The sequence below is a fragment of the Schistocerca serialis genome, chromosome 4 (genome assembly GCF_023864345.2).
Source record: "Schistocerca serialis cubense isolate TAMUIC-IGC-003099 chromosome 4, iqSchSeri2.2, whole genome shotgun sequence".
In the NCBI taxonomy this organism is placed as follows: domain Eukaryota; kingdom Metazoa; phylum Arthropoda; class Insecta; order Orthoptera; family Acrididae; genus Schistocerca; species Schistocerca serialis.
In genome coordinates, this window is record NC_064641.1 from 222,150,468 (window position 1) to 222,169,692 (window position 19,225).

The 19,225-nt window shown below is 42.1% G+C and overlaps 1 protein-coding gene across 1 annotated transcript in view; it reads right to left on the reverse strand.

The window, feature by feature from the left end:
• LOC126474355 (multidrug resistance protein homolog 49-like) overlaps positions 1-19,225 on the reverse strand; it is a 130,982-nt gene that overhangs the window by 61,154 nt on the left and 50,603 nt on the right. Inside the window, exon 5 of the mRNA XM_050101822.1 lies at positions 3,553-3,753. Coding sequence (XP_049957779.1) covers positions 3,553-3,753 — 201 coding nt within the window. The remainder of the gene's footprint in view (positions 1-3,552; positions 3,754-19,225) is intronic.

Below are 19,225 nucleotides of genomic sequence, written 5' to 3' on the forward strand. Positions count from 1 at the left end.
TATTTCAATTAGCTGTAGTGTATGTAGTGTATACCAGTGACAGATAGGAATGAAACAGGTTACTTTCAAAACTGCCATATTCCATTCAGAACAGACACTGAACAGTTTGTGATAAGAATGTTCACAGTTTATTTTGCACCTAACGACCTGCTCTTCCTAAAGGTTACCATGAAATGGCTTGCTTCTCAACATTTTTGACTTCTGAAAGATTCAGTCCCAAATAGGTGTACTTCCAGCTGACAGAATTCTGTCTTTTGTGACTGCACTTACCATTTTTCCAACGTGTGTTATAAATAAGTGGGACACACTCTAATCCACAGCTGAGCACAACATCACTAGAAAATATTATATAGAAATAGAAACTTAAGATGTGTACTAAAAATCAACTTTCAGGGAACTGAGCTTACAGAATGCGTAAAAAATCTTAACAATCTTGCACAAATACCACAGTGGAAATACATACAACACAAGGTTATAAACAGTACCACTATAAAGAAAAACACTGGAAACTGTATTTGTAATATGAATACCGGTGATATTTCACCATTACTGCATCATGAGGAAAAGAAAATAGGAGATATCTGCAGAAAAGAATCACTGATCAGAATTTGGAAAGACTGATTTCAATGCGTTCATGAAATGGCTATACATCTGGAAAGAATTCCCCATGTAGCAAAAACGTACACCTATGGTGTATACAGTTAGAAGAAACAGATCTCAAAAGAACATTGAGTGGCCACATGTAGGGAGTCACAAAAAGTATGCCAATGGCAACATGCCATGCACGTCTGAACTATAGTTTTCCCAGTAAACTGTACAGCACATTCTTATTAGTGCACCAATTGTAGATGCTGTCAGTTGCAGCTTTTACATACTTTGGCACTAAATGACAAGTTGTACACTACCAGTTTACTGGTGTCTACAAGTGTGCATGGTGAATAAGACTTAACAATTACTTGGTTTCTGTGGCAAACACACTCTTTAGGTCAATGAAAAAGGAAATCTTCATAATCTAATAATACGAGGTGTAGCACATAGAGAAATCACAACTGTTTCATCTGTCTTTCTGGTGAGTACTGAGACAATATCTAGGCCTGCTTGAATTGTACCACAGCCGCAACTTGACTAGGACTTCAGCAACTATCTGTTCCAATCACATCTGATACTGCATCATGGTCACTATGTAATTTACATTATCTCAATCTGCTGTATCACTGAACTGGATGTACAAATTCTCAAGATCTTGCATTCATCAATTGAATGTAAACGTTGCCTAACCTTTAGCTTTGTAAATTTTCTTGTCTGGGGTTGCTGAATCATTCTGTGCACTCTTCATCAATTTGCCGTAACTAAAAGAAATTTATAGGACAGTAGTATTGGTAGATACTGTTGGGTACGGTAGTACATGTAGTCTTTATTAATTGTAGAAGTACTCGTGGTGATGGGCAAGAAGTAGAGCGTTATCGGTAAAAGGGCATTTTGTGTCATTAGTTGCTGATCTGTAGGAATAAAGGACTGTTGATAGTTAAACTTTCAATGAAAATGAACGCAGAATGTGTTTAAATTACAGATAACAAGATATAAAGTAATAGATTAGTGCATAAGTTTGTAGCGTTTTTGTCTTCATGCTGGTATTCCGGTTGATTTGGGCTTATTTACTACCTGTAACTTTTTTATTTTTAGTTCACTGATGCTATTTGAGTTTACACATTGTCATTTTACCGTTTGGAGGTAGTGAGTGGAGCTGTAAACGCTAGAAAATGGAGTGCGAGTGGAGAAAAAAATGGTTCAAATGGCTCTGAGCACTATGGGACTTAACATCGGAGGTCATCAGTCCCCTAGAACTTAGAACTACTTAAACCTAACTAACCTAAGGACATCACACAACACCCAGTCATCACGAGGCAGAGAAAATCCCTGACCCCGCCGGGAATGCGAGTGGAGAAATTGGAATATTACCGACATGTTCTTCATTTTGAGTTCAATAGAAGAGTGACAGCAACGGGGCAGCCAGAAACATATGCGCCGTATATGACGATAATGCCATTAGACAGAGCACGGCAAGAAAATGGTTCTCTCTTTTAATGATGATCGTTTTGACATTAGTGGCTCCCACGTTCAGGAAGACCTTTGGGATTTGATGAAGATCGTTTACATGCATTAATCCACAGCGATCCACGTCAGTGTACTCGAAAACTGGCAAATATGATGAACTGTGATCGAACCACCATCGTGCGGCATTTGCATTCCATGGGGAAGGTTCAAAAATCGAGTGTATTGATACCACACTCTCTTAGCCAAAATCACAAAAATCAGTGGTGACCATCTGTGCTTTTCTGCCGGCCGGTGTGGCCGTGCGGTTCTAGGCGCTTCAGTCTGGAACCGTGTGACCGCTACGGTCGCAGGTTCGAATCCTGCCTCGGGCATGGATGTGTGTGATGTCCTTAGATTAGTTAGTTTTAAGTAGTTCTAAGTTCTAGGGTATTGACGACCCCAGATGTTAAGTTCCATAGTGCTCAGAGCCATTTGAACCATATGTGCTTTTCTATTTGCTCATCATCAATTGGCTAGTGAATGACACTGATCATTCCTATCCTGCATCGTTGCTGGTGACGAGAAATAATGTTTTTATGCGACCATGAGGAAAAGAAAGAAATGGTTGAGCCTATACAAATCAGCAACTCCCTGTACGAAGACTTGTGCACATCCACAAAAGGTAATGTTACGCATCTGGTGGAACAGCAACAGTGTTAAGTACTACGAATTGCTTCCCTGAGGTGTAAATATCACTGTTGACATTTATTTTCAACAACTGAGACGTCTTGCAGACGCAGTTCAAGAGCGACGACGAGGAAGACTGTGTGAGGTGATACTACTCCCCGATAACGCCTGTTCGCATTCTGCTAGACTGACATAAAACACTGTACAGAAATTTGGCTGGGAAGTTATTCTGCACCCACCTTATTCACTTGATCTCGCGCCTCAGATTTTCACCTTTTCCGCTCTCTATCGAACAGCTTTCAAGGAACTTTATTTTCGAATGAAAATGCACTCCAAACATGGCTCGAAGATCGTATAACGTAGGCTTTCACGGCCGGCGTTGTCTTCAGTTGAAACTTCCGGGCTGAGAGGCCGTGGTCGATGTATAAAATTTCCACCTGACGTTTCGTCTCCATCTGCGGGAGACATCTTCTGAGGTCGTCAGTAGCCAGACGACCTCAGAAGATGTCTCCCGCAGATGGAGACGAAACGTCAGGTGGAAATTTTATACATCGACCAAGGCCTCTCAGCCCGGAAGTTTCAACTGAAGATAGCTCGAAGAGTTCTTCGATCGAAAACCGTGCGTTTTCTACAGCCACAGAATCGAAAATTTGCCCCAGCGTTGGCAGATTATAGTAAATAGTGAAGTAGAATATATTTATTGATGACTAAAGTCTCTATTGCGTGTATCTTTTGTGCTCATTAAACTTAGGAAAAATACTGTGAACTTATCACCAACCAATAACATACAAATAAATAAATTTTTTAATGCGCCAGTGGCAACCAGCTTGCCTCTGGCAGTGCGGTGATGAAGTCGTGCGCGCCGGCCTCCTTAGCGGCAGAAATGATGTCATCAGTGCGGGCGTCCCAGCAACCGTAAGCGATGTTGCTGGCCACAGTGCGACGGAAGAAGGTAGCGTTGCCGTCTGCCAGCGCCATCTGGCTGCGCACCACGGCCCGGCTAGTCTGTGTGACGTCACGTCCGTCCAGCAGCTGCCACAAGCACGGTAAGCATTACCTTAAGCCACACGAGAGAGGCCGCGATCGCCAGTTTCCCTAACATCTACATCTACAACATCTACATGATTACTCTGCAATTCACATTTAAGTGCTTGGCAGAGGGTTCATCGAACCACAATCATACTCTCTCCCTACCATTCCACTCCCAAACAGCGCGCGGGAAAAACGAACACCTAAACCTTTCTGTTCGAGCTCTGATTTCTCTTATTTTATTTTGATGATCATTCCTACCTATGTAGGTTGGGCTCAACAAAATATTTTCGCATTCGGAAGAGAAAGTTGGTGACCGAAATTTCGTAAATAGATCTCGCCGCGACGAAAAACGTCTTTGCTTTAATGACTTCCATCCCAACTCGCGTATCATATCTGCCACACTCTCTCTCCTATTACGTGATAATACAAAACGAGCTGCCCTTTTTTGCACCCTTTCGATGTCCTCCGTCATTCCCGCCTGGTAAGGATCCCACCGCGCAGCAATATTCTAACAGAGGACGAACGAGTGCAGTGTAAGCTGTCTCTTTAGTGGACTTGTTGCATCTTCTAAGTGTCCTGCCAATGAAGCGCAACCTTTGGCTCGCCTTCCCCACAATATTATCTATGTGGTCTTTCCAACTGAACTTGTTCGTAATTTTAACACCCAGGTACTTAGTTGAATTGACAGCCTCGACAATTGTACTATTTATCGAGTAATCGAATTCCAACGGATTTCTTTTGGAACTCATGTGGATCACCTCACACTTTTCGTTATTTAGCGTCAACTGCCACCTGCGACACCATACAGCAATCTTTTCTAAATCGCTTTGCAACTGATACTGGTCTTCGGATGACCTTTCTAGACGGTAAATTACAGCATCATCTGCGAACAACCTAAGAGAACTGCTCAGATTGCCACCCTTAGGGGACGATGGAAGGATTTGGAGCACCTAAGGGAAGTTTATTATTAATCGTAAGAGTATATTGTTAAAATAATGGAATTTCATTGTAAACATTCATACACAAATCCATAATTAAATGCTCATGTAACGTGATTTTTCGATGACTGATTTTTATATGACACTACATCTGTCGGAATTCTTGCATTGCTCAATCTTTCTCGAACACGGCAGGAAAAACTTCACTTCAAATGGGGTTATACAACACATTATAAGTTTCTGCTTTATGTGGTTCTTTTTACAATTTAATCTTATTTTAGCGTTATAAATGATTCAAATTAGGCTTCATCCAAAAATATAACATATCAGCAGGAACTATATTATGTGGACTGTCCCATCCACTGCACTCTAAGTTGCTCTAGTGCGAGCAGGACAGACGTCTCTACGAACATTCTTTTTTTTTTAAAGTCATCAAACATGAACAACTTCTCCTTTCGAATCAGCATCCATATCATCTAGTTCACTGTCATCACACAAGTTGGCCAAGTCTTTTTCCGATGCAGATGAAAAAATTCCAAGTTTTATCTCATTTGTATGTTTTGCCTTTGCAGGGCCTGCTTCCTTCTTCGCAATTTTTTGCCGTTTTTCGACCCTTGCCTTTTCTTTGTCTTCCATTTCTGTTCTTTAGTTTTGTACGCTTTTATAGGGGGCGTTCAAAAAGAAACGAGCCAGAGGCATAATTACAGAAACCAGTACATGTATGTTAGAAGTACTGTTGAGACACTTGTCCCACTGTGACACAAGGCGGTGAATGGCTGTCTTATAAAATTCCTGGGGCTACTATGTTAACCAGTTCCGCATGTACATTTGGACGTCGTCGTCAGAGGTGAATCGTTTGTCACTCAGAGCCTTTTTAAGGGCCGGCCGGAGTGGCCGTGCAGTTCTAGGCGCTACAGTCTGGAGCCGAGCGACCGCTAAGGTCGTAGGTTCGAATCCTGCCTCGGGCGTGGATGTGTGTGCTGTCCTTAGGTTAGTTAGGTTTAATTAGTTCTAAGTTCTAGGCGACTGATGACTTCAGAAGTTAAGTCGCATAGTGCTCAGAGCCATTTGAACCACCTTTTTAAGGGGACCAAAAGTGGCGTAATCATAGGGAAAGACGTCTGGACTGTATAGAGGGTGGCCGAGAACCTCCCATTTGTATTTCTGCAGGAGGGCCGCGACTGTGCTGTGTTGGCCGTACGAGGCTTTGAATTGTCGTGGAGCAGAATGACCCCACGGGTGAGATTGCCTGGTCGTTTTGATTTGATCACTTGGCAAAGGTGGTCAAGGTTTGCGAGTAACGCTGGGCATTCACTGTTGTCCCATGCTGCAGGAAGTGAATCAGAAGGGGGCCTTCTTGATCCCCTTACAAAGGCTCTGAGGGGCAAACGATTCACCTCGGACGACGACGTCCAGCTGTACATGCGGAACTGGTTAACATCACAGCCCCAGGAATTTTATGAGACAATCATTCACCGCCTTGTGTCACAGTGGAACAAGTCTCTCAATAGCCATGGTCAATGCTTCTAACACACAGGTACTGGTTTCTGTAATTATGCCTCCAGCTCGTTTCTTTTTGAACGCCCCTTATGTGTATAGCTTAGCGCTCAGAGTTGTGTACTGTTGCTTTTTTCTGTTTCTACGTTTTCAACCTTATAATTACAATAAGAAATAAACATGCAATGTTAATGTGATGCACCCAGCCATTTTGCAATATGAAATGATAATTAAATGTACACCCTAGCTGCAAACAGGCGTTGATATACTTCATTGGGGACACGTTGAAAATGTGTGCACCGACCGGGACTCGAACCCGCGATCTCCTGCTTACATGGCAAACGCTCTATCCATCTGAGCCACCGAGGGCACAGAGGATAGTGCGCCTGCAGGGACTTATCCCTTGCACGCTCCCCGTGAGACCCACACTCCCAACATGTCCACACCACTACATTCGTAGTGCGCCTACTAGATGTTTGCCCATCATACTCATTACTCGTGGCAGATTAATCTACCAAGTCCCGTACGAGTTCGGGCATAGCGTGTGCGTCGCACTAGAAGGTCAGTGGCCAGGAAGCCATATTTTAACTATATATGACGGTAGTATCTGTTCCCGAAAGAACAGTTACCGTTGATGACCACGCAGCTTTGCTAGAAATGAAATGATAGTGTGGACATGTTGGGAATATGGGTCTCATGGGGAGCGTGCAAGGGATAAGTCCGTGTAGGTGCAATATCCTCTGTGCCCTCGGTAGATCAGATGGATATTTAAAACCTTATTTGCTGTTGCCTCAAGTTTATCTTGCCGGCACGGTAGCTCAGCGTGTTCGGTCAGAGGGTTACGTACCCTCTGTAATAAAAAAACTGAATTAATCGATCGTCAACGAACTTAATCGGATGTCTTACGACGTCCGCCCCGAGCATTTACAACGAACAAAAGCGAAAAAAAATGAGATTATTAAAAAAAAGAAGATGGATAGAGCGTTTCCCATGTAAGCAGGAGATCACGGGTTCGAGTGCCGGTCGGGGCACACGGTTTCAACATGTCCCCAATGAAGTATGTCAACGCCTCTTTGCAGCTAGGGTGTCCATTTAATTATCATTTCATTTCTAGCAAAGCTGCATGGTCATCAACGGTAACTGTTCTTTAGGGAACAGATACTACTGTCATACGTAATTTTTCAATACATTATCAGAGCCTGTATGGGTTGAAGAAATAAGTTACAAATATAAGTATCAGACATTGTCCATTAAATACTCTATTTATGGATGTAGAAACGTTTGAAGACTATTTGTGTTATACATGAATTTTATAATAAAATAAACAGTCGTTCTTACATCTTAAAATTCAAAGTTGAAAAACTGCAACCGATGGTGACACAACATGTATCACTTCACTGTACTAACTCAGCAGCAACTGATGGCATATCCATCCTGCTGATGGACTTACATCAACCACCAGAGTATAACAGTCTTTAGGAAGTTTCTGGTTTAGAAAATAAGGTGCAGTGATGAGTCATATTCCACAACTTGGCATTCATTATGATCCAAAATTACTTTGAGAAAGTCACACTAAATACATATGCCCAAAGTTAGTCCAAGCCACCTATTTGCTGAGTAAACTAAGGACCTGTGTGACTGACAGCCCACTGCTGAACTCTTATCATGCTGCAGCACTGTTATTGGGCAATTACTCTGAAGTGAAAAAAAAATTTGTTTGCCACAAGAAATCCATTCGGTGCATTGCTAAAGTAAAAAGCCACATATAGTGTAGAGAATACTTTAAAGAGCTGAAAATGCAGATGATCGCATCCTTGTATATTCTCAGCTGCATGGTGCATATCAAGGAAATCCAAGACAGCCATGAATTATGAGTATGACACACACCAAAGGTAGATGATTGACATCCCAGTTACTAGGCTCAAAAAAAAAAAAAAAAAACAAAAAAAACAAAAAAACAAAGTGGTAACACATATATAGGAACACAATTATTTAATACGTTACCAACTACACCATGCAGTGTATTACAGCATGTCTTCAGAAACATCGAAATAAGGTGGCAAGAACAAAAAAAACCCTTCTGTACGATACAACAATTTAAAATGTGCAATAAAAATGATTTAATCTACTAAAATTATTGTACGACGTGGCCACTATATTATCTGAGCGTTTCTTAAAATGTTTATTGTGTCTGACTGTTGCACTTTATTTTCATGACGTATTTATACTTCATGATTAACACGTCCGAGCATATCTCATTTGTATTTGTTAAAATGTTTCCCTCGGCATTTGTATTGTGTCACACATACTGTTTGTCATTTTTCCATTCTGCATGACGCATTTATATTTAATGATCGTTACAAATGCCTAGTATAAATCGTATATATTCCTTTTCATGTTCAGAATGTATCACTTGTTATGCAGCTATACAATATCTGTAAAATGACGATACCACTTGCATGAAAAACGCTTAAAGATGGATCAATAAATCAATATCAAATTCCCCTACTCATCTCTGCACGCAACTGGAAGGAAAAATAACTAAGTACTATGACTCCTCGTCCACAAGCTAAGTAAACGACAAGAGATCTCCAATCTGTTCTTCCACAGCTACAAATTACACCTGCAAGGAACGCTAAGCTTACTCAGCAAAATTGCAGTCATTGCCTTGAAAGAGCACACTGGTTGATTTGGAGCGCTGTCGATGGTTTATATCTGGTAACAGGCGATCACGTCCACCTTCAATACTGATGTAAGTCATGGTAGTAAAGTGGTGGGCACATGCCAGTCGGTTATGTGGAAATCATCAAAGTAAGGTGGGTCAATGTGTAAATGTGAAAGTGTGGCAGAAATTGTCTTGAGATTTCTGACTCCTTCTGTTGATTTGAAACCACCCAAGTTGTAGGACGAAAAAGCATCAGGGCGTCTTGTTAGTGCAGGTTGTCTGCATCAGGGGCAGGCATACATTCAGGATCAAACCAATTGATCTTCTCCATATCAGCTCTTAACCTATTGTTCCCTTTTGATTGACAGGTCCTTCACCTATTGTAATACGCCACTTTATATCAGGCTGATACCAAATTAATTAATTAATCACCCCCATCTCTCCTCATGATGTCATGGGTTTTCCCCTTCCTCCCTCCCCCATTGGTTTCAACGCCACTTTTTGAATTTCATGCACATTTGAATGGGTTTCTGGGCCACATTTCATTGTCTCTCACCCCTCTGAGAAATCCTGAGCCACTTTTGCTATCAAATTAATTAACTAATTAATTAAATAGATCAAAACTATTGGCAGGAAATAGCCTGCTGTGCCACTTTCATTATTCATGAGCTGCTTAAGATTGTTCAAATAGCTGTCCTCCCACTCTATCAAATTGACTGACTAATTAATTAAATCGGTTCCCCCCCCCCTCCCCCCGTCCCCCATGAACCATGGACCTTGCCGTTGGTGGGGAGGCTCGCGTGCCTCAGCGATACAGATACCCGTACCGTAGGTGCAACCACAATAGAGGGGTATCCGTTGAGAGGCCAGACAAACGTGTGGCTCCTGAAGAGGGGCAGCAGCCTTTTCAGTAGTTTCAGCGGCAACGGTCTGGATGATTGACTGATCTGGTCTTGTAACACTAACCAAAACGGCCTTGCTGTGCTGATACTGCGAACGGTTCAAAGCAAGGGGAAACTACAGCTCTAATTTTTCCCGAGGGCATGCAGCTTTACTGTATGGTTAATGATATTGGCGTCCTCTTGGGTAAAATATTCTGGAGGTAAAATAGTCCCCCATTCGGATTTCCGGGCTGGGACTACTCAAGAGGATGTCGTTATCAGGAGAAAGAAAACTGGCGTTCTACGGATCGGAGTGTGGAATGTCAGATCCCTTAATCGGGCAGGTAGGTTAGAAAATTTAAAAAGGGAAATGGATAGGTTAAAGTTAGATATAGTGGGAATTAGTGAAGTTTGGTGGCAGGAGGAACAAGACTTTTGCTCAGGTGAATACAGGGTTATAAATACAAAATCAAATAGGGGTAATGCAGGAGTAGGTTTAATCATGAATTAAAAAATAGGAATGCGGGTAAGCTACTACAAACAGCATAGTGGACGGATTATTGTGGCCAAGATAGACATGAATCCCACGCCTACTACAATAGTACAAGTTTATATGCCAACTAGCTCTGCAGATGACGAAGAAATTGAAGAAATGTATGATGAAATAAAAGAAATTATTCAGATAGTGAAGGGAGCCGAAAATTTAATAGTCATGGGTGACTGGAATTCAGTAGTAGGAAAAGGGAGAGAAGGAAACGTAGTAGGTGAATATGGATTGGGGGTAAGAAATGAAAGAGATAGCTGCCTGGTAGAATTTTGCACAGAGCACAACTTAATCGTGGCTAACACTTGGTTCAAGAATCATAAAAGAAGGTTTTATACATGGAAGAAGCCTGGAGATACTGACAGGTTTCAGATAGATTATATAATGGTAAGATAAAGATTTAGGGACCAGGTTTTAAATTGTAAGACATTTCCAGGGGCAGATGTGGACCCTGACCACAATCTATTGGTTATGAACTGTAGGTTAAAACTGAAGAAACTGCAAAAAGGTGCGAATTTAAGGAGATGGGACCTGGATAAGCTGACTAAACCAGAGGTTGTACAGAGTTTCAGGGAGAGCATAAGGGAACAATTGACAGGAATGGGGGAAAGAAATACAGTAGAAGAAGAACGGGTAGTTCTGAGGGATGAAGTAGTGAAGGCAGCAGAGGACAAGTAGGTGAAAAGACGAGGCCTAGTAGAAATCCTTGGGTAACAGAAGAAATATTGAATTTAATTGATGAAAGGAGAAAATATAAAAATGCAATAAATGAAGCAGGCGAAAAGGAATACAAACGTCTCAAAAATGAGGTCGACAGGAAGTGCAAAATGGCTAAGCAGGGATGGCTAGAGGACAAATGTAAGGATGTAGAGGCTTATCTCACTAGGGGTAAGATAGATACTGCCTACAGGAAAATGAAAGAGACCTTTGGAGAAAAGAGAACCACTTGTATGAATATCAAGAGCTCAGATGGAAACCCAGTTCTAAGCAAAGAAGGGAAAGCAGAAAGGCGGAAGGAGTATATAGAGGCTCTCTACAAGGGCGATGTACTTGAGGACAATATTAGGGAAATGGAAGAGGATGTAGATGAAGATGAAATGGGAGATATGATATTGCGTGAAGAGTTTGACAGAGCACTGAAAGACCTGAGTCGAAACAAGGCCCTGGGAGTAGATAACATTCCATTAGAACTACTGACAACCTCGGGAGAGCCAGTCCTGACAAAACTCTACCATCTGGTGAGCAAGATGTATGAGACAGGAGAAATACCCTCAGACTTCAAGAAGAATATAATAATTCCAATCCCAAAGAAAGCAGGTGTTGACAGATGTGAAAATTACCGAACTATCAGTTTAATAAGTCACGGCTGCAAAATACTAACGCGAATTCTTTACAGACGAATGGAAAAACTAGTAGAAGCCGACCTCGGGGAAGATCAGTTTGTATTCCGTAGAAATATTGGAACACGTGAGGCAATACTGACCCAACGACTTATCTTGGAAGCTAGATTAAGGAAAGGCAAACCTACGTTTCTAGCATTTGTAGACTAAGAGAAAGCTTTTGACAATGTTGACTGGAATACTCTCTTTCAGATTCTGAAGGTGGCAGGGGCAAAATACAGGGAGCGAAAGGCTATTTACAATTTGTACAGAAACCAAATGGCAGTTATAAGAGTTGAGGGGCATGAAAGGGAAGCAGTGGTTGGGAAGGGAGTGAGACAGGGTTGTAGCCTCTACCCGATGTTATTCAATCTGTATATTGAGCAAGCAGTGAAGGAAACAAAAGAAAAATTCGGAGTAGGTATTAAAATCCATGGAGAAGAAATAAAGACCTTGAGGTCCGCCGATGACATTGTAATTCTGTCAGAGACAACAAAGGACTTGGAAGAGCAGTTGAACGGAATGGATGGCGTCTTGAAAGGAGGATATAGGATGAACATCAACAAAAGCAAAACGAGATTAATGGAATGTAGTCGAATTAAGTTGGGAGATGCTGAGGGTATTAGATTAGGAAATGAGACAATTAAAGTAGTAAAGGAATTTTGCTATTTGGGGAGCAAAATAACTAATGGTGGTCGAAGTAGAGGGGATATAAAATGTAGACTGGCAATGGCAAGGAAAGCGTTTCTGAAGAAGAGAAATTTGTTAACATCGAGTATAGATTTAAGTGTCAGGAAGTCGTTTCTGAAAGTATTTGTATCGAGTGTAGTTATGTATGGAAGTGGAACATGGACGCTAAATAGTTTATACAACAAGAGAATAGAAGCTTTCGAAATGTGATGCTAAAGAAGAATGCTGAAGATTAGATGGGTAGATCACATAACTAACGAGGAGGTATTGAATAGGATTGGGGAGAAGAGGAATTTGTGTCACAACTTGACTAGAAGAAGGGATCGGTTGGTAGGATATGTCCTGAGGCATCAAGGGATCACAAATTTAGCATTGGAGGGCAGCATGGAGGGTAAAAATCGTAGAGGGAGACCAAGAGATGAATACACCAAGCAGATTCAGAAGGATGTAGGTTGCAGTAGGTACTGGAAGATGAAGAAGCTTGCACAGGATAGAGTAGCATGGAGAGCTGCATCAAACCAGTCTCAGGACTGAAGACAACAACAACAACAACAACAACAACAACAACATTCTTCAGTTTTTCATGGTGGATACTGGAAATGTTATTTGATTGGCGGGAAATTGACTGGAGTGTAGAATACTGATCAAACAATTTATGGGATACAAGGCATTGTTTGGAATTTCAGCGCTTTTTTTTATTCTGGAACAAGTACTTATAGTGTTAAAAATCTTTTGATCGCAAAGCACACAACGTTTTCCGGGCCACACCACGTCACGTGCCTCATGTATTCCCACGACTGCAGGTCCCGTGACCGCTGATAGCTGCCACACAACCAGCTGACTCATGTGGCGCACAGGCCGAAGTTGCACTAATGCCCGAAAAGCTTCAAGTGGTGGCAAACCTTTGGTATTTAGTACATGAGAAATACCTGTCGAAATACATGCTCTCTCTCTCTCTCTCTCTCTCTCTCTCTTTCAAGTGGATGCTTCCTGTTTGTGTGAACCAATATATGCAAAAACACACATACCAAGATGTATCCTCCCCCCCCCCCCCCCCCGTCCCTTCCATCCCCTGCCCCTGCTCCCCTAGCCACTCATACAGGCCTGGCGTTGGTGGTCAGTAATTCCCTTTGTTCTCACACTTCCAATGCTATGTAAACCTGTAGCGGATGGAACAGACTTTCGAGAAGAAGTAGGTAGCCTCTGTTGTGTCCCACACCAACCTCACCTTTGTCCTGAATGAAGTAGTGGATACATGATAAACCTTCCTCCCCCCAGCTGTAGATGTCTTGAAAATATTCCCTCACTCTATCAGGTTCATTGACTAATTAATTAAATCTATATCCTTTATGTGCAGCCAGTTTTTCCTTGCACCCTATTGGCGGATACTAGGACTGGTATATTTGGTGAGATTCGATCCTACAACTGGCCAATTTCCAAACCCTACTGTTCCCCCTTCTGAATTTTTTCCCCTTGTCTCGTATTGGTGCATGCTGGCAGAGTTAAGTCGTTTGGTAATAAGTCCATTACGCTGGGCACAGCTGAAACTTCCAAATTTCAGCTCATTTGCATGCTATGTCCTTAAACAATTTGGAGAATGGGCTGGAAAAATGAGTACTCGCATTACCACTACTGGAAGTAATAAACTGATTAGTCGGGAATTTGATGTTGCGATTGAGTTTTTAAAGCATTATAGAATTCCTAAATTGGTTCTCTCTATTACATTCAGAATGAGGAGGAAGAGTCTACTGCGTGATGGGATAGAGACAATAACAACAAGCGCCACTGCAAGACAGAGTCCACTGCTATGTAGTGAGATAACAACACACTTAAACCCTGATACAATCCACAGCAGTTGTCACGACTGGGTGTTGGAGTTAGCTGAAACACTCAAACATACTGTGCAATCATGCCCCCATGTCCACACGATGCACTCCAGGCCAGATGTCACTAACCGCTAGTCGCCGCCCTGGCACGCTCATCTCAGCCTCTCAGAGAGAACCACCTGGGGTCGTGAAGGGTGTATAAGATGACCGGAATGGTTGGGATTCGGATTTTATAAGTACGTCTAGCACCAACACTCGCCTGATTGAATCTTGTCAATTTTCCAAGGAGAATAATCACAACACATATGATCATGAAGGTTGCCTTAGGGATACTGAGTATTAGTTTGCTGTTCAGCTAGAGAGGGTACTGCTACCAGGACATGCCCTCGCAGCTGTGGGCAAGAATCAACTAGCTGGCTGGCCAGAGCTTTTCTTCGCACCCGGCACTCGCGAGAGCCTTAAGCCGGAAATGTCCATTTGTTCTGGTCATGGGCCACCTTTTCCATGTGCCCCGCACTCCAAATGGTGTCATTCTAGGAAACCAGCCATATATTTATCTCTGTAATTACAATTAAATATTACGATTCGAGCCCTAATCTGATGACATTCGGCAATGAGGGAAGTATTGGGAATAGATCCTCCTGAAGGCTGTGGCTCTGGAAATATTAATATCTATATCCCTCTTGTGACAGGACATAATTTTCCACGTAAATCCCTTATCCCTCTTACGGCTATCAGTCTGTTAAAATTGCAGTCTCCCATGTTGAATCCATACTTCCCTTACAAATGGACATAGTTATTTTCTTTGCACATGTCAGAACAATGACCACAGTAACTGTACACCCCATCACAAACTTTATTAGCCTGCCAATCACAGTGATTCTGTCATACATAACCTACTACGTATAATACGTCGCCAATAACTGAATGCTGGTAGCATGAAACAATACAGAGCAAAAATCTGCAACGGCTAGACATGTATCATTTGTTTTTCTTGCGAGTGGTACCAGTCTTCTTAGGAAGAGAGATGTGACTGTCTTATAAGTGACCCGATATTAAAAACGTGATCGCAACGATCATGTCACTTTCAACCAACATGAAAATCGGTCCAGGTTCTACAGCCACCCACAAGTAATGGTAATGATATCCATGTTAAAAACTGTTCATGGTTTATAAATTGAGGTATGGTATTGCTTCCGAATGAGATGGTCTTCCTCACAAATACCACAATACAGAATATAGATGATGATCTTGAGTAAAGGGGAAATGGGGCTCCAAGGACACTTTTGATAACTAATTGATATGTAAATTAATTAAGTTGATGAATTAATTACCCACACCCCTCATCCCCCAACCCCACCATCAGATCATGTCATGGGTTTTCCCCTGCCGCCATGTGAATCACCAACCCCTCCTCCATCACCACCTGCCCTCTCCCTCCCCTACCAGCCCTATTGGCAGGAATTTCGAATTTTGGCGGAATTTCGAATTTTGGTGGGAAATTGAAGAAATGGTGGCAAGTTCTGACATCGTTGCAAAGCATGCAAAATACTTGAGAGCACCAGAAATAAATGAAACGGGCTAAATGAACCAGCGGTCCACACGTATTGTGCGTTGAAAAAGTGCTGGTAGCAGTGTAGGCCTAAGAGCTGTAGGAGCAATGGGTTTCATAGACGGAGCAGAGCTAATTAATGATTCGAAATCTGAATCACAGATTTATCATGATGACATGAATGGGTTAGAAAGAGAAATGGTTAGAGCAGAAATTGATTCCTATCGTCCCAGCTGGTAGAATTGTTGTTCTGATAACGTGCCGTTTTATACAGACACATAAGGCCGCCACTACTGCAATTTGCAGAAGGGACAGAACCGAATGGCTCTTCCAGAATAGAGTGATATACTGTTCTAAAGCTCCTACCATGCAACTGTGCATTGAACACTATAGAGCTAATCTGGACCTCAATGAAACGAAAAATTGTAGAAAAAAACGGTTCTTAATTGAAATACCCTAAAAACAAATAATCAAAAAGTCTGTATCTGAGGTTACCTATCATGATTGGTTAAAAGCTTGCGAACATGTAAAAGGAATTGAAAAGGGCTATTGTCGCAGAGAAAAAGGAACAGAGAATATCAGTATTGGTCGACTGGAGAATGAAAAAGAATATGCAGCACATGACGACGGCACCTATAAGCAAACTCACTCGGCGGTTGAAATTGGAAAAAATAACAGAGAAACAGATACAGCAGATGGAGAATTTGGGGTCAACCGCTTGTATTATGGACCATACACTTCGTAACTGCAATAACTATGGTTAGTGCAATTTTCATTGCATAACTGCAGTTGTCTCGTCCTTCCTCCCTCCGCAACATCGACTGACTCACGACTCCAATTACAATAATACTGTGTAGATTAATAACGGTCTTGAGCCTTCGAGTTAGTATATGGGCGATAATCTTATAGTCGTTGTTAGCAACATTATGAGTCTGAGGTTTCCGATGAATACTGCGTGATTCTTTGTGTGCCAGAACAACATTTAATTTCACAGAGTCCTTTGGGATTTCTACATAAGGGATCAATTCACTGTATATGTATAATAATTTAGTCCTCATTTTTTCTTAGTGAATCTGATAAAACTCTGAGCGTATTGCATCAGTGCCCGGCGATTTGTTTTTAGGACTGTGTGCTACTGAAGTTTCTAGTTCTTATTCGTGACTTTGGGAAGTTAGATTTTTTGAGTCGGTATTGCCGAATTGCTTGGTAAGAAGTCTTCCTGAGCATTGTTAGCAAACATCCACTAGACCAACCGGATTTTCTGTCCTGAGGTACCGACAAAATGGCTGACTGATTGCAAAAGTTTTGCAGTGGGGGAGATCCAAAACGCAACAGGAAACTATCAGTATTAAATGCAATCAACACGTCAAGTATTTGAAACTCCCAGAAAGTGAAGATGCATGCTTTGAGGAAATTCAGGCAAATGCCGACAGACGGCATGACAAGCTGAATAGGATAGGCAGTTGAAAGAAAATGGCCGCATCCCTAGCTGTGTGCACCGTAGGAGAACAATGAGCAGTAATACGATTTTCGTGCTCGGAGGGCGTAAAACGTCGACAGATCCACAGAAGCACGTTGAAAAGGCACGGAGATAGCTGCACTAATGAAACAAGAGTGTAAGAGTGGGTAGAAGCCTTTAAAAGTAGACGTATGCCATTCACAGATGAGCAGTGCTCTGGTTGTCCCAACACGACCGTTACAGACGAGAATGTGGGAGGCACTGACACCATGATTCGTGAGAACCGGTGTATTTCTGTAGAAGCTTTAGCCAGGGAACTGAGTATCAGTGTCGGACCACTCGTATCGTTATAAGTGAGGTTCTCAAGTACCGTTTTTTTGTGTGCATGATGGGTGCCTAGGTTGCTCATTGGTGAAAACCAGATGGTGCCTTTTCAGGCTGTCACATCATTTCTGGCGCTATATAACACTGAAGGACACTCCTTTCTGTCATGTATCGTCACAGGAAATGAAACTTGGGTCCATCACTATGAACCAGAAAGCAAAAGACAGTCTTCAGAATGCTACATTCATCTTCTCCAGCCAAGAAGAAATTCAAGTGTCAGCTCTCTGATGGAAACGTCCTTTTCACCCTATTCTGGAATAGGAATGTGTCGATTTTGGAGCACTATCAGCAGAGAGGTGCAAGAGTGAATAGCGCCTGGTACAGCACCATGTTGGAGAATGACGTAAAGTCAGCAATACGGAGCCATCGCAGAGGGCTTCTATCTAGAGGCGTTCTTCTCCTTCACGACAACGCTCGCCCGCACACCGCCGCTGCAACTCCTGCCGTAATCCGGAGATTGAGATTGCAAATCGTACTGCATCCCCCTGCCAGCTCTGATCTCGCACCTTCGGATTACCGTGTATTTGGAGCTCTGAAGGGGGCTCTCAGAGGACACTGATTTGAAAGTGATGATGAGATTAAAGAAGTGGTGCACTCATGGTTGCGGCTACAACCGAAAACCTTTATTCGGATGGAATAGAAAATTTAGTGCAATGGTATGAGAAGTGTATCAAAATGGTTGGTAGTTATGTTGAAAAACGGCGTCTTGTTTGTATGTGTAAGTGAAATATATGCTTCGCAAAAATAGTTTCCTGTTACTTTTTGAATCACCCTCGTAGTAGCGCTTGGAAATATTTTGATCTTCAAAGGCGATTTTTTTTCTTTTTTTGAGAATTGCATAGTACTGCTTTAAGAAATTGATACTGGGGATTGAACCTCAAATCCTACAAGTATGAAGAAAGTCGGAGAGCGCTAGTCAGTAAGGTCCCCTGTTAAGATGAAACAAGAAGCCTGTCATTGGTAGGAAACCTGAAAGCCAAATTCAAACAGACAACTCTTTTATATTACGCAAGCTCTTACAGTATCATATTTATCACTGAAGATGAGTGTAATGATTTATTTTAGGTTAAGATAATAACTACTAAATTTTCGTACTATTTTGAACCAAGCAAAGATTTAAAATACGAACGTGAAGAAGCAAGGTGGAGGATGACAGATGAGAACATTTCTCGGTGGGCATAGCAGAGTGGTGGAAGAGACACGGGAGTGGGTTCTCTGAGTACGGGTGAGATGCGGAATGGCGGCGGCAACCAGTGGGAGTTTATTGGCACACTCCGGCAAATGAGACTGGTGTTATCATCGCTGATGGTGCATCCAGTGGCCCGGTATTATGAGCTAATTCTGCTGTAGTGTCACCTATGTTGCAAGGATTAGATGGATCCTACTTTCAGTAGAAGATATGGCTGTCATCTGCTGCGGCTCATAAAGGAAAGGACCACCACCTTCTTGTAAAATGAACCACGTGCCACCAAAAACTTCCTGGAAGGACGTTCTTGTTCACTGATTTTAACGCTACTGCAATGCTTTAGAATATCATTTGAGTAAGCTATTATTTTTGCAAGGAATATATTAGTGACATTAATATTGAACCATTGAGCTGTTATCTCCAAAGTCATTATAAATTACTGGCTCCGCCACAACTGCAAACTTTCTTCCG